Raw genomic sequence first — 15,020 nt, forward strand, 5'->3', positions numbered from 1 at the left:
CTCTTGGTCAAATTCCTAGATAATGAGATGAAGTCGATAGGAAGAGTCTGTGTCGAAGGAGGGCCATAATGTATCCCACATCATTGACATGAGACAAAGGGATGAAAAATGATTTTGGATGATATAGAGAATCAGGGGTAAGTGTAACTGTAGAAGGACAGCTCTTGAACATATCGACGACACGACTGGAAGTTTGGCAGCGTTTGGATCCATAAGATCAGTGGTCATGATGACGTGGCATAAATAAAATGGAAGGCAAAAATTAATGGCCCAACCCAGGAAGGTCAACGAAAAAAGGAGGATATCCCATCCTGACATGAAGCATAAAGTGTCATGTTCAAGAATGAGCTGCCAACACAACTGATTAGATTTCCAAATTTTACCCCACCATTCCTGGAAGGTACCCAAATTATTTTTTAATTGCAAGCTTGAAGGGGATAGCATATGCTTGCGCTGTAAGTTCATCCTTTGGACGAATCCGATGTAGTAAGTTTAACAAGCCCTAGGAAGGAGAAGCTCATGTTCGTCATGGTGACAAATCCGATATCGTTTTAGTATTTTAACGAGTTCGACAAAGGTGTAACTCGGTATCTTTTTCATGTTTAGAGAGTTTGAAAAAGACATGGAAAAGAAAACTCCACATGGTCCCTTTTCGTACATTTGTGTCTCTTGAGCCCGAAAAGGTAGAAAATGATACTTGAGAGAACTGATGGACCATTTCAGTCAAGGATACCTTTTTCATAAATAGTCCATCCCAGCCCGATAAGGTAGAAAAATATACTGGGTAAACGATGTTTCACAACCTTTAACGAGTTCAAAACGACAAGAGCTCGACAATCTTTTCTTGTTTAAAGAGTCGAAAAAGAGCTTAAAAGTAGACCCCCCATTTTCATTCTCTTATACGAGTTAAAAAGGGAAGAATACTCGACGATCATTTCATTTTTTACGAGTCAGAAAAAAACTTAAAGTTGACTTGTCCTGGAGGAACGAGTGGTATAAAGGGTAGCAACTGGTTCCAGTAATGATGGAACTTCTCAAAACATGTAATGGTTAAGAGGCTGGGTAATAAAACCACTCATCGCTATGGTTCCTCAAGAAAGGGTATAACAACCAAGTGAAAGCATATGATTGGCCAAAGAGATTAGCGATGGAATGAAGAAAAAACAAAGGCTTATCTAACGAGAGAGGTTGATAAAAATGGCGATCACGAGGGTTAAAATGGGCATAGGTCATTTTTACACAAGCTTGAACCATGGAGAACTCTGCTTGGATTTGGTTTCATGTTTACACAATCTTGAAATGAAAAACTATGCTTGCTATAAGTTTGCATGCCCCCAACATAATGACTCAATCGAGGTATATGCCCCCCAAGCTTAATTTCATCCAGCTAGGTGGATGGAATGAAGGTTCACTTTCAAGATCTTGGAAAGACTCGACTGAGATTTTATGATATCTGAATCAAATACTCAATTTGGAAAAGGGAGTTGTTTCATTTTTTAACGAGGTTGACACAGTAAAAGAACTATCCTAAAAAATCCTTGTTTCATTTTTTAAGGAGCTTGACACAAGACCAAGAACCATGATCCATGACATCTGTTTCATTGTTTAACGAGGTTGATATAGGAACAAACTATCCTCGAGACCCTTGTTTCATTTTTTAACGAGATTGACACAAGATAAAGAACTATGCTCACCCCTTGTTTCATTTTAACGAGGTTAACACAAGACCAGGAACTATCCTCATACATCTGTTTCATTTTTTAATGAGGTTGATACAGGAAGAAACTGTCCTCAGACACCTGATCACAGACCATACGAGAACATGTCTCCCAAGAGCTCCTCACTAGACCGGAGAACTATGCTCTGGGAGGAACACATCATTTGGTACCAAAGATAGAGTAGGTTCCAATGCCCCTAGTACATAATTTACAATACCATCTGCGTGATCATTAGTAGACGTGGAGACGGAACGGGTAGCCACATAATTGACATGTGGTGGGGAAGGTACTGCTTGCAAACAAGAGTCGATAGGGGAAAGTGGTTGCAAAGGAGGCGCTTGGTGACCAATGAATGACAATTGATCAATAGTCACAATTCTCGCTTCGTGCAGAAAACAAACTGTTATTACTCCAAAATTTCTTTAGAAGTTGTTAAAGAAAGAAATGATAGAGGTAACCACAAACCAACTTTGGAGATTAGGATCTATCCTTCATAATCTCAGAGAGGGCTTTCTCTTTATGATTTAACTTTGTTTTAGTTAATTAATTTTAGGCTAGTTATGATTGTGCTGGGGTTTTTGATTTGAATTGGGTGGTGGGATCACTTACTTAGATGAAAAAGGGTTGTCTTTTACCATTGGGCTATGGGGTCAAATGTCAGATAAATAGGACTGGATCAAGTTCTAAAAACAGTGTCTACAGGGCAAGATAGAGGAGTTACTACAGATATCAAAGGCTGGATGGTGAAGTGGTTTCCAATCAGATCCAAGGAGCAATTAAGGGTTCCCTAGGCCAGATTATGAAGAGAAATGCAAGAGGTCAAACGAGATGGGAGAGCAATTAAGGGTTCTCAAATCTGGATATCAGAGGAAAACATATAAATGATTAACTATGCAAAACAAAGTGTACTTAAACAAATTCTGAGTTAAATTTCTAGTTAATTCATTCAAATTTAGATAACATTTAAGTTTATGAAACACATAAGAAAGTAACAAAATCAGACAAAGAAGATACTTCACTGCAATAGCTCATCTCATGAATCCTGTAGTGCAATCTTTTTATTACTTGCTCTAGTCTGTTGACTTGAAAATTGGTACAATAACCCTTAGGTTTAAGATCAAAATAACTCTACAAATGTATAGCAATCCACACTCAATACTTTGAACTATGAAGTATTTATACAAAAAGAATTTACAAAATATCCCAAACTGTCTTGGGAATTAATCTAGGAGAAAGAAATATCTTCATGCAAGAAGATAGAGACAACTATTGAACTGTTGTTTGCTGTCCCTGTTATTTAGGTTCTGCTGTCTTTTAATCTTTGATCTTTTGCCCTTTAATCTGCTTTGCTGTTTGGTCTTCATGCTGGATGTTATATTTACTTTGACCTTTCATCTGATACACTTTCATCTGATACACTTTGACCTTGCTGACCTGTCAATATCCTTTTACTGTGCTCTTTTACTTTTTACTGTACATTTCATATTTTTACTGTGTATTCCTATAGTAAATCATTGAGTTTTTCCCATGTCTCAGCATCTAGTAATTGGATATTGAGCATTTTTTTGTATATCTCATCTACCTCTGTATACTTGGAAAAAGTTGGCTTATTAATAAAAAGGTGTTTTACCTCATGCTGGAGGTAAAACAAATTCTCAAATGTTTGATACAATACTTTGCCAGTAGGTATACCTTTCATGGATGAAGTATTCACCTAATCTTTGGCTACTTCCCTGATATTTTTATTATAATCCTCTTGTTTCATTAGCTTATCATTTATAACCAAGGGATTTGGTAATCCCTTTTGCCTCAAAATCTCAAATTTAACCATGAACCTGTCTTTGATAGCCTTTTCCCTGTCAGGTGGCCCGACAAAGGAAGAAACCTCAACACTTTGTTATCTCTCTATCATTTGGGTGTTGGAGGTTGATGGATGTTGTGTTTCACCTGATGCAACTATATCTTTGCTCCTCTACCCCATTGTTTCAGTGTTAGTTATTTCCACTGATTCAATATTCTCCTCCTGTTCAGACACAGGATTCAACTTGGGCCTTTTCCTTAGCTCAAACAACTCATCTGTAGTCTCCATGGCAGAGCTGGATGCCTCCTCCCTGTTCCTCTTTGGATTCTTTTCTTCATTGGCTAGGGTTTGTAACACAGGATGAACATTCATTGGTTCTCCTATTTCTGGAACCTGTAGGAAAGAGCTCTGGTCAAAATGTTTTTCAAGATCAATCAATGTGTTCTCCGCATCCACAACTGTGTTGTCCATGTCAATCAATTTGTTTTCCACCCACTCAGATTGGTTGGCAAACTGTTCAATGTCAGGTCTTGGGTGGTGGATGTAAGGTGCCATTTTGACCTTAAGTCTCAACTTGTTTATGACCCCATCAGGGTCATACTGCCACATGAAGCTGTTGCTGAATTTCATCTACTATAGTATTTTGTCGGCCTCTGGTCCAACCTCGCTATTGTTGCAAATGAATGTGCCCAATTGGCTTTTCATCTTGAACTGGGTTTTCTTCCTAGCAGATAGGAAGTGGACCTCATCAGAGTTGATGATTTGTCTGAAGTACTCAAGAGAAAATATCCTCATAGGGAGGTATTTGGGAAACTTATAGGGGGCTAACTGGCAGCCATAAACTCTGATCTCAGTGTGGTTTTGGTAAAGGTACCAATCTCCCACCTTGTTGTTCTTAGCCAATTGCAGCACCCTCTTGATGTCTTGGTTGATTCTAGGTTGAGTATTAGAAGTCAGCATGTTCATGACTGGGTATACAAAGGAGTCTATGAAGTCTTTGTAGGTGAATGCTGTGGAAAACTTCTGGACTAGGGGTGTCTAGTAGAACACTGATCTCTCCTTTCCCTTAGTATCCAACTTTTGGATGCTTATAGGGAACTTATCTGTTTGGTAATACAAGAAAATATAAAACAACACTGAAGAGTATTTGAAGACTCTTTCAGTGGGCAGTTTGGTGAATTGTTCATGCATTCCATCTGTAATGAACTGGGCATAATTGTACATAATAGTAGGAGGCTTGCCTGGAGTAAAAATGGATAGGAAGGTCAGGATGACCTCATCCACATGCTCATCTGAAGTGTATCCTAGGATGCATGAGAGCATGATGATTATGTGTCTGCCAGTCTCTGAGAAAATGGTGGCAGCATAGGGTGGGGTATCTGTAGGAGTATGGCAGTCTTCAATGATGAAAGTATGGAAGATTTTCCTTATCTTAACCAAGTCCAATGTGACATATAAGTCCAACAGGTCTCCAATGGATAGAGGGGTCTGATTAGGGCTAGGCTGGATTTGTAGCATTTGGTTGATAGACTCTGGTGTAATGGTGAACAACAATCCTGGTTTGGGGAAACAATGGCCCTTTGACTGGGGATATAACAGGCATGACAAAAATGTACGATATCAGGGAATGGGTGAACTTTTGGGAATATGTATTTAGGTAAATTGGATTCCCAAAGGTGGATGTCATTTGCATGGTTCAAAAACATCTCTTTATTCCAACAGTGGAGCTTCAGAAGGTGGGATGGAGTAGCAGTGTCTTTTATTTGGAAATCCCTGTCTGCTAGGGCCAAATGGTCAATGTCTAGGTGAGGGGTTGACACAGGTCTAACCTACAGAGAGGCTTGGGCAGCCATCTTTAGGGGGAAGGTGTGAATTAGACTTATACAGGTTGTGGAAGTGAAACTTTGAAAACTTTGGTGGAGTAAAAGGGTAATTTTCAGTTTGCAGAATAGGGGTTCGGGTATTCGGGTAGAGATACTCTCAATTTCAGGGAAAATTAATTAAATTCGATTAATTAATGTTTGAAATAACTGTATGTTTTCAAATTGAGAGGGCCATTCTGGTTTTTTCTCAAAAATACCTGGAATTGATGGTTGAGGCTGCAAACTGGTTTCAATGGTGGTTGTAGGGGATACAATTGCTTCAACTGTGCACTAGATGGCTGAATTGGGTGTCTGGAGCGTGTTCAAAAGGTAATTAGCAGTCACATTTGGTTGCAGAGGCTCAGGGTGGCGCAAGAAGGCTTAGGAAGCTTTCTGAGAGCGAATGAGCCAAAAGAGTCAAAATGAGCATCTTAGGCCTTTTAACCGGCAACAGTTAGAATTTGGTGCGTAATTTCATAAATGAACAGTGAGTGGTTTCAGCTTAGGCGGGGAGGTGGTTTTTTGGGCCATTGCACCGCTTTTGGTAATCGGGCGGTATTTCCTTGAGAGCACGTGAGTTCGCCTAGAGCTGCCACGTAGCCAAAAAGGGCCCGAGCAAAACCGCGAATCTCGCGTGCTCTCGAGCTAGTAAAGATCAGAAAGGGAGTCAACGCGATATGGATGCGAGCCATCAGATCGGGGGGGGGGGGGTGAAAGATCTAACGACTGCTGCGCAGTGAAACTGCACGAAGGGAATAGGGGTGGAGATTTGCGGGGCCCCGGGGGTTAATTACAATTGATTTGTAATTAATTAATGAATAAAGCGGGGATTAAATATAATGCATGGGTTAATGGAGTGGGACTGGGGTTGTATGTAGCGGAGGTTTTTTAACCGCACCAAGGGTGGTGGGTTAAAAGGTTTTATGTTGGGGAAATATGACATGGCAGAGTTAATTAAATAATACGGGGGGGAAACAAAACTTAGGATAAAGGGTCTTTATGGGTATTTAGGGAAATTATTAAGGGGGAGAGTGATTTTTTGAATGGGGAATGGGTTTCACACTAGGGAAAAGGGGTTTTGGGTAGGGGAATGACCTTTGGAGGGTAATTTGCTAGGAAAATGTGTGAAACCAAGGGGCAAGGGTGAAAATGAAAGGAAAAGGGTATTTTCATAAGAAATGATGGGATAATGGGGAAATTAGTAAGTATGTAATGGGGGATGAAATGAAATGAGGGGAAGTTAACCAAATCAACTTGTGAACATCCTTTCACTTTCATAACTGCTCCTGCACACTGAAACATAGGATTAAGCATGATAAATGTGCTTATGCTTTAACAACCTTGTACTTCTGCAACCTTTCTTGTACCTACCCTTTACTTACCCTAACATTTTTTCTTCACTTTATTGGGTGCATTTAAACTAGTAGACCCTTTCTTTCCTTTTTCTTTTGAAAAGCAAACTATGTAATTCTAACCTTATATCTTCCAATGGCTCAGATTAAGCTGTTGAGCACATTTTATTTCTCTACCTAACTACTGATTTGCCAAGATTAAACAGTTTGGCTAGATCTTTATTCTCTATCTATAAACATGAAATTTAAAGCATGAACTAGTCAAGATTAAATAGTTTGACTATCATGGGTTGTGGCATTTATGACAAGTTGCACACAACCATTATTTTGGTACAGTGAAGTAAAAAGTAGTGGCACTTGAATTTGCACACTTTCCTGATATGTTTTTGTTTGGGGTTCATAATTTTTTACTTTTTTTTTTATTATCTTTTCTTATTCTTTTTGTCCTTTGATATTTCTTTTAGGACATACTCTATTTACATTTTTTAATTTTTAATATGGAAAACATTTTGCAGAAAGCAAAAGTATGTACAATATTACAAGACTGACCATAGACAATTCAAAATTAGAATCCTACTATTAAAGGGCCCTAACAGTGGCTCCACATGGCGATGGCATTTCCTTGTGAAATGTCAAGAACTTTAAGATCAATAGCCTTTGAATTATGACTGTAGTTACCATGTAAACTGTTCTTCTGTGATTTCTGCCTTATTTATACTTATGATGGTGAAACCTTCAAAGCTGAGGGCCTTCTCTCCAGGCTTCAACTTCAAAAGATCACCATCCAATCCAATCTAAACTCTACAATGTTATGTACAATGATCAAAGTAAAGTGAACTATTGTTAATCTGTGGATACATAATGCTTCAACATTCTACCATTGACAGGTCCTCCCGGTAGATCTGATCCATCTATCTCTCTCAAGAAAAATGCATTGTTACCTCTGTAACCATAAATGACATAAGGGCCTTGCCATAAGAAGTCAAATTTTCCATGTTTGCCCTTGTCTTCTCTTCTTGAATCCCACTTAAGAACTTTATCACCTATGTAAAAATCATCAACTTTGGTCTTTATATCAAATATCTTTTTGATTTTGTCCTGGATTACTTCTGATTTTACATATACTTCTTCTCTAGTCTGCTGCAAGTGTATGGTTTGATTTATCCTTCTTTGGATATCATTTGGTTCCACCTGTAATTCCTGGATGATCTTCATCACTGGTACTCCTAAAGATGATGGAAAAACATCATCCATTCCATATACCAGCTGATAAGGAGATGTACCAATTGAATTCTTAGTAGTTAGTCTATTTGCCCAGAGGGCATTGACCAACTTTTTGTTCCACGTCTTTTTGTTGTCTTCCAATAATTTCTTAATGATATTGACTAGGCTTTTGTTAGAGGATTCTGCAAGTCCATTACCTTGAGGGTAATAGGCAGTGGAATGGCCAAGGGTGATGTGATATTTGTTACAGAAGTCTACCATTTTCTTGGATTTAAAAGAAGCTACAGTATTAGTCATGAGCTTTTGGGGGCATCCAAATTTTGATAGGATATTATTTTCTAGGAATGAGATAATGACAGAGTCTGTGGCTTGTCTAGAAGGGATGGCTTCTATCCATTTTGTGAAGTAATCAGTGTTTGTCAGAATCCATTTATGTTAAGCTAAGGATGCTGGGTGTATTTCTCCAATGAAGTCTAACCCCCATTGTTGAAAGGGCATTTCTATGGAGATTAGTTTAAGAGGAAAAGGTAAAAGCTTTCTCCTTCCCTCAAATATCTGACACTTATGACAGGAGGTCGCATGTTTCTTAACATCTGCAAAAAGAGTGGGTCAGTAGAAACTAGCCCTCAGGATTTTGTCAGTGGTAGTTTTCCAATACAAGTGTCCTCCACAATCCCTTGCATGAAATTCTTGCATGATTTTATCAGCTTCATCTTTTAGTAAACAATTCAAAAGAATACCACCATTGTCTTTCCAAAACAAAGCATTATCTATGATACAATATTTTAATGACTTCATTTTCAAAAATCTAGCTTTAGTTCTTGTCAAACTAGGAGGAGCTTGTAAGTTTAGTAATACAAATATGATATTTGCATACCAAGGTGAATCAGTAAAAGGTTCACTAATCTGTGGAGTCGCCATCTCTTCCTAATCATCAAGGGCACTAATGAAATTTATATCTAAGGCCTGAAAGTTCTATTCAACCATGAGTTTGGCTAAACCTTGGCCTTTGATAAGTTTAGTAGGCTTTATTTCTATGTCATATTCCAATATAGTGGCAATCCATTTGCCTCTTTTTCCTTCAGGCCCATTTTGTGTCAAAATGTCCTTAACTACTGAATTTGGAACATAAGCAATAATGTGAGAATACAAAATATAGACTCTGAAATCGTCAGTACACATGGCACACCACATGGTTGTGTGCATGCATGGACTGGTGTGGTGGCGATAGCTTTCTACATGTCCGTAGGCTGAATGCTCTGTCTTGTACGCCTACCACAGCTTGCGATCTAGATGCCATGCTCTGCATTAACAAGATTTGAAGGACAATTTACTGGAACAACAAGACAACTTAAAGGAGGAACAAGGAGGAACCAGACAACTTGTTGCAGGAGGAGCCAGAGGAACCAAAAAATAAAAAAATCAACTTGCAGGAGGAACCAGAGGAACCAAAAAAATCGGCCATGTGCATGTGAACCTGCAGACAGTTCTTTAAGCGTGGCAGAGGCAGGATAGAATTCAGGTTCTTTCTCTTCCAACCCTGCAAAATTGCTATTTCCATTCCTAAATCCCCAAAATTTCTATTTCCATTCCTAAATCCCCAAGCAAGTAGAGCAGTTGCTGCAGGCGTAGCTATGCCTTCAACCGATATGCAAGGTACAAAGGCCCCAAATCCTGAACGAAAAGTGCTTAATGGTAAACCATATAAAATCATGTAAAAGATAAAAAAAGAAAACCATTTAAAATCTGTACAATGAATCGCAGTCCCAAAGGCCGCTTTGCCAATCTTCATGATGCAGTGATATTTTTTCATATTTTTCCAATTTGCCAATCTTCATGATGCAGTGATATTTTTTCATATTTTTTCAATTTCAGACAGATTTCGTACTAATCTTTTGTGTGTATTTCTATTTCATTTTCCCAGTTATTATGATAATGCATAGTTCAAATAAATTGTCAAAAATAGCTTCGCCGCAAGACGCAATTATCTTTATAATTATCGCTGAAAAGGTATTCAAATGGTTACTCACCATTTCGTGTATGCTTGGAGCCTTTTCCACAGCTTGCAAGATGCAATTATCTTTATAATTATCGCTAAAAAGGTATTCAAATGGTTACTCAGAGAAAACACCATCTGCAATAATAAACCAGTAGAGCACTTTATTTTGTGAACTAATAATTGAAATCTTTGAATCAAACACTATATCAATACTAACTGCTTATCCTTGGCCTTCCTTGCCTTATAGGTTGTTCGTTAAGCCGCTCTGGCGAGAAAGTATTTCACTGTCAAACCACATTCAAAAAGAGATGAACAACTCTCTAAATGTCATGCCCTTAAATCTAGTAAGATTGAGTATATTTCATTCAAATCATGAGAATCGAATGACTGGAGAACTCACCAGCTTTGGTCATGCCTATTCTACTGTCAATAATAGTGAGGCACTTGTTTGCCTTCTTGGGAACAATCCGAATGAAAAGCTCCGCGTGAGCATCCAACTTGCTCTTATCCATTAGCCCTTTGAACCGAATCAAATTCCATAAACATCAAACAGTACTTAAGCATATATAACCTTATTTATTCTCCCTGTAGTAGGCCCGCCTAATTATCTGACGAATATATGAGAACTCAAAAATTGATAAATATTTTCTTACTTACATCAGATGAATCGCTGATGAGCTCTCTGAGGAAAATCTCCTTGTTACTGTAAAAAGTGTTGATAATGAGGCTAAGTAACTGATTAATTTCAGCCTAGAAAGCAAAAGTCTCGACGTCGCCGGTCTCCATGCTGACATCCGCCATTGATATTCCAATCAACTAAAACAGGGAACCTAATAAAAACCTAGACCAAACACAAAATTCTTTGGATCAGATATCCAGAAACTTGACAGATATCAAAATCCTTAGCGCGCGCACAGCTTTAACAGAGCGTATCAATGTGCACAGAAATGGCTTATTCATGGTGGCTCCGTTGTTCGACAAATTCATGGTGGCTTGTTGTTCTACCCCGCGAGCGTAATGATTCGAATGCCCGCCCCTTCCTCAACTTGCCTGGCTTCCTGATTCTGATTGTTACATCAACGCGTGTAATACATGCAGGCGGGTCCATAGTAGTTGGGTGCATGTGGGTCCTCCGAATGGTCGCCATGGGTGCCAAGTGATATTTATTTTTCCGTCGGGCATGGTTTAAGCCTTGCATGCTATGTTATGGAGGAGGTGAGGCATGTGGCACTCATGGGAGGGCCCACATGGTCCATGGACATTTTTTATTTTTATTTTATGTTCATGGTGTATGCTTGTCTCAGTGCCGTCTTACAACACACCTATGTTATAAGCTTAAAAAACCCAAAATAGAAGACATGAATGCTTTTGTTATTTATTCTAGAATCATGAGTTGGACGATTCTGTTATGTTACAGATAGAACGCTGATACTTTCATCTGCAGATCATTTTTGTAGGTGATATTTTGGATTGATAAGCTTGAGCCTTGCATCATCTCCGACAATCTGTAACTTGCTGACGCCCTTTTATTTTTTGAACCCTTTTGTAGTCTGCAGTAATCATTTGAACTAATGTTATCATGGTGATGATAAATCAATTTTAAAGCTGCTAGCTATTTAGTTTACTGCTAAATTAATCCTCTATAGTTTTTCGTTTCCTTGTGTCACACAACTATTCTGTTATATTTTTTCTACATTCCTTTTTCAAGAAGAAAGTCATATTGATATTTCAAGTAGAAATCAAATATACATATAGTTGTGCCAGACTTTGTTGTTGCATAGATTCTTTACCAAGGTGTGAGGAAACCTGTAATCCTACATTAGACCCTGTTTGTCATTGCAGTAGTCTTCGTTGAGCAGTCTGTTGAGGTTGAACTGACCTCTGTTGTTGCTATGATGATGAAGCTAACAACGTGGAGCCAGATGATGTTTTTTGTTCAGATGTTGGCAACTGTTGCTATTGGAGAGAGGATGGAGAAGATATTAGAACTTGATGGTTTGTTCCTAACACAGAAGGTATTTGTTGCTGAGGAACCACTTGAGAAGTTTGTTGCTTTGACAATGATTGCTGTGAAAATCCCTGACTGTGCAACTGACCTTGTTTTGCTGCCGATTGTGGCATTTGCTTTCCCAACTGAAGAAAACCTGAACTAGACAATGTCCTTGGTCCAGAAATAGGATGCATTACCTGTTGTGCTTGCAGTTGTATCAGGAGAGCATTTCCAGGCACTAAGCTAAGGCCATTAGCTTGAGCAGGCTGTGGATATGTGTTCTGTGATAGAATGCCATCCCTTCCCAAGCTTTTGGACACTTTAGCCTGTTGTTGCTGCTGTTTCTGTATCTGACTTTGGGGCTGTGACTTTGACTGGCCAACGACCTGTAAACTTTGTCCAGGTGCCTGAGGCTGCTGTGGAGGACTTTGCAAAGGTGGATTTACAGGTGAAGCACCACACTGCTGAAGTGCCAACGTTGGAGGTGGAGGTGACAATGACTGCTGTTGAGATGTTGTCTGTTGATGAAGCACATGCTGTGACAAAACAGGTTGTTGTTGATGCTCCTGTGAGAGAACATGTGGCTGAGATGAAATAGCATGCTGCATATGAGAAAGAGGATATGGTTGTGACTGTGTCAATGGAGATAACTGAGAACTGCTTGCAGGAAATTGTTGTTGTGATTGAAGATACCGGTTCTGTTGCTGTTGCTGCTGTTGATGTTGTTGGTGGTGCTGCTGATGCAGTTGGCGAACTACATGCACATAGGCTTGATTATGGTTTTGACTTTGAGGTTGAGGATACTGCTGGTTACTATGCCCTTGCTGCTGCTGAGGCTTCTGAAGATGATGTTGACCAGAAAAACTCTGATTTGTTGAAGAAACCATCTGATTAGAGTAGGCAGTGTTCACGCCATTGAATGAAGAGGTTGTCTGACCATTATTCTGGCTGGCCTGAAGTGGAAGCTCTTGCATAAGCATCTGCCGCTGCTCTTGACTGGTCTGTAAACCCAAGCATACACAAAAACAATTGTGAATTATCACAAGTCTGCCTACAATATTAAACTTCAACCTACAGAAATGGAAGGCAAGTTCTAGAGATATCAAAGAGAGCAGCACTTACAGATTCCACTTTAACTTTAAAGGTATTATCTGCTTAAGTTACAGCTAAATGGTAACAACATTGTGCCCATCAGAAATTGTAGTTATGTAGTGGGAACTGATTTAAGGAACACTAAGCAAAAGGATAAAGCATCATAGATGGAATGCTTTCATTCCTAGGCAAAAAAAATCCCTGCAAACTGTTGATTACCATGACTATCCAAGAAAATATCATCACTCTTTTTATTGTACATTACTCAGATTTTTCATCAGGAAGCAGCAATACGTGTCAGACATCACAGAATATAAAGGAAGCCTACAGAAAAGTTTCTAACCCTTTATAACATCAAAGTTTCAAACAGAATTCCTTCCTAGTGTCTCAACTTACATTTGTCTAAATTTCCTCTCTATTTATCTTTCCATGGCTTCAAGTTCAAAACTGCAATAATCATTATTTTGTTTCTTCTGGGCAATACAGAAAGATTACCACATAACAGCTGAGCAAGGAACTCAAGTACCCAGTCTCCATTAAAATTACAGTAGCATTATCCTCCAGCATGCTCATGATGGTAGACAATACGTTACAGGGCTGAGAAAACATTATAAAGATTTTTTTGTCAAGGAAAGACTGGTGAAATATAGGAGGTTACCTGCAACATCTGCACATCTCTTGGCCTCCGAATCATACTTCCTGGAACATGCATGGTTCCAGAAGGAGCTGGACCACTGACAGGCAACCCAAGACCATTAGAAGAAAGCATGTTACTAATTCCTAAAGAAACCATCCCAGGAATTCCTGCACACACTCAATCTCACTTACTAACACTTACACAGTCATACTAACGCACAGATAAGAACAGATAAGAACAGATCCTTTATATATGTTGCGGTAGTTTTCCGTCATTTCATTCCATAGATAAGGCAGTAACCTTTGCCAAGTCCACACATCATTCTAGTGCCATTTCCTATGGTTGGCACTGCACAATCATTTGAATTGGGTAAGCCAATAATTGGAAAACCAATAGAAACAGTGACAGCAGATGGTTGTAGGCTTCTTCCTGCCACCAGTCGATTATAATGTTGCAACCGTTGTTGTTGCTCATCAATGGAGACAGAGAGGGACCTTCCTGAAGCAAATCTCTGCACATCCCTGCCACAAAACAAAGCAAAAATAAGTGTGCATCCAGAATGTATGAAAGCAATTAAATCTAGCCATATTAGGCACATAATGATACATTACCTTGCAGTGGCTCCAACGTTCAGACCTACCGATGAAGCTACCAAACCAGAACCCAACTGCACACTGTTCGTCCCCTGCAACAGAGTAAGTCCAGCTGACATAGGCTGTATCCCTGAAGATGCTCCTAGAATGTTGGCCATTGCCAGGCCACTAGCATGTGGAGAATGTAACTGATAAGGATTGGTAACTATCTCTGAATTTGATGGGGTATCATCACATAGATCCAAAGGCCTTCATCCAAAGGAAGCCATGCAATTATAACATGAGTATGTTCAGAAACCAGCTAACAAAGGGATGAGAAGCATGTTAAGAATATCAAAACATATTTTCATTGTAATCAAAAGATGTCAACTTACGTCAAAACTCCCCCACTGGAGCTATTTGAACTCTTGTGGGAAATGGAAATGATCTGTGAAGGATGGACCTGTGCACAACGCTTCTGCTCTTTCGAATCATTCTGCAAAGCAACAACGACAACAAAAGATAATGTAAATATCCACAGCTGTATATTAAGAATTCATTTGTGATATCATCCTTATAAACAAACTATCAAAATTGCAACTAGAGTGTCTAAGAAGCTCTAATGGGATTTAGTCCTGATAGATAGTAATGACCATTGTTAACTTATTGATCAGATAACTGGGCAATAAGGCTCATGTAATAAAGTCATTAAGATGTGTAATAAATGTAATAAGGAGTCAGATCAAGTAAGGCCCTCACCTGATTCTCAACAG

At 39.0% G+C, this 15,020-nt stretch overlaps 1 protein-coding gene across 1 annotated transcript; it reads right to left on the minus strand.

Annotated features, from left to right (window-relative positions):
• Window positions 1–11,912: 11,912 nt before the first annotated feature.
• Window positions 11,913–14,556, minus strand: LOC149171559 (uncharacterized). Its single transcript, XM_089426020.1, has 4 exons — window positions 14,287–14,556; window positions 13,976–14,196; window positions 13,697–13,842; window positions 11,913–12,947 (listed from the first exon to the last, which is right to left on the minus strand). The coding sequence occupies exons 1-4, from the start codon at window positions 14,424–14,426 to the stop codon at window positions 11,913–11,915; spliced, it is 1,542 nt and encodes a 513-aa protein (XP_089282146.1). The 5' UTR covers window positions 14,427–14,556.
• Between the last annotated feature and the right edge of the window lie 464 nt (window positions 14,557–15,020).

The sequence above is a fragment of the Pinus tabuliformis genome, chromosome 4_2 (assembly GCF_031772625.1).
Source record: "Pinus tabuliformis cultivar Carrire ecotype Pingquan chromosome 4_2, CPIR1, whole genome shotgun sequence".
NCBI lineage: Eukaryota > Viridiplantae > Streptophyta > Pinopsida > Pinales > Pinaceae > Pinus > Pinus tabuliformis.

Excerpts from the sequence above, each read along its gene's own strand:
- LOC149171559 (XM_089426020.1), bottom strand. The coding sequence starts at position 14,426 with ATGGCCAACATTCTAGGAGCATCTTCAGGGATACAGCCTATGTCAGCT. Across the intron at positions 13,843-13,975 it reads GATGTGTGGACTTGGCAAAG|GAATTCCTGGGATGGTTTCT; the intron begins GTTACTGCCTTA and ends GAGTGTGTGCAG. Across the intron at positions 12,948-13,696 it reads GAGATGTGCAGATGTTGCAG|ACCAGTCAAGAGCAGCGGCA; the intron begins GTAACCTCCTAT and ends TTGGGTTTACAG.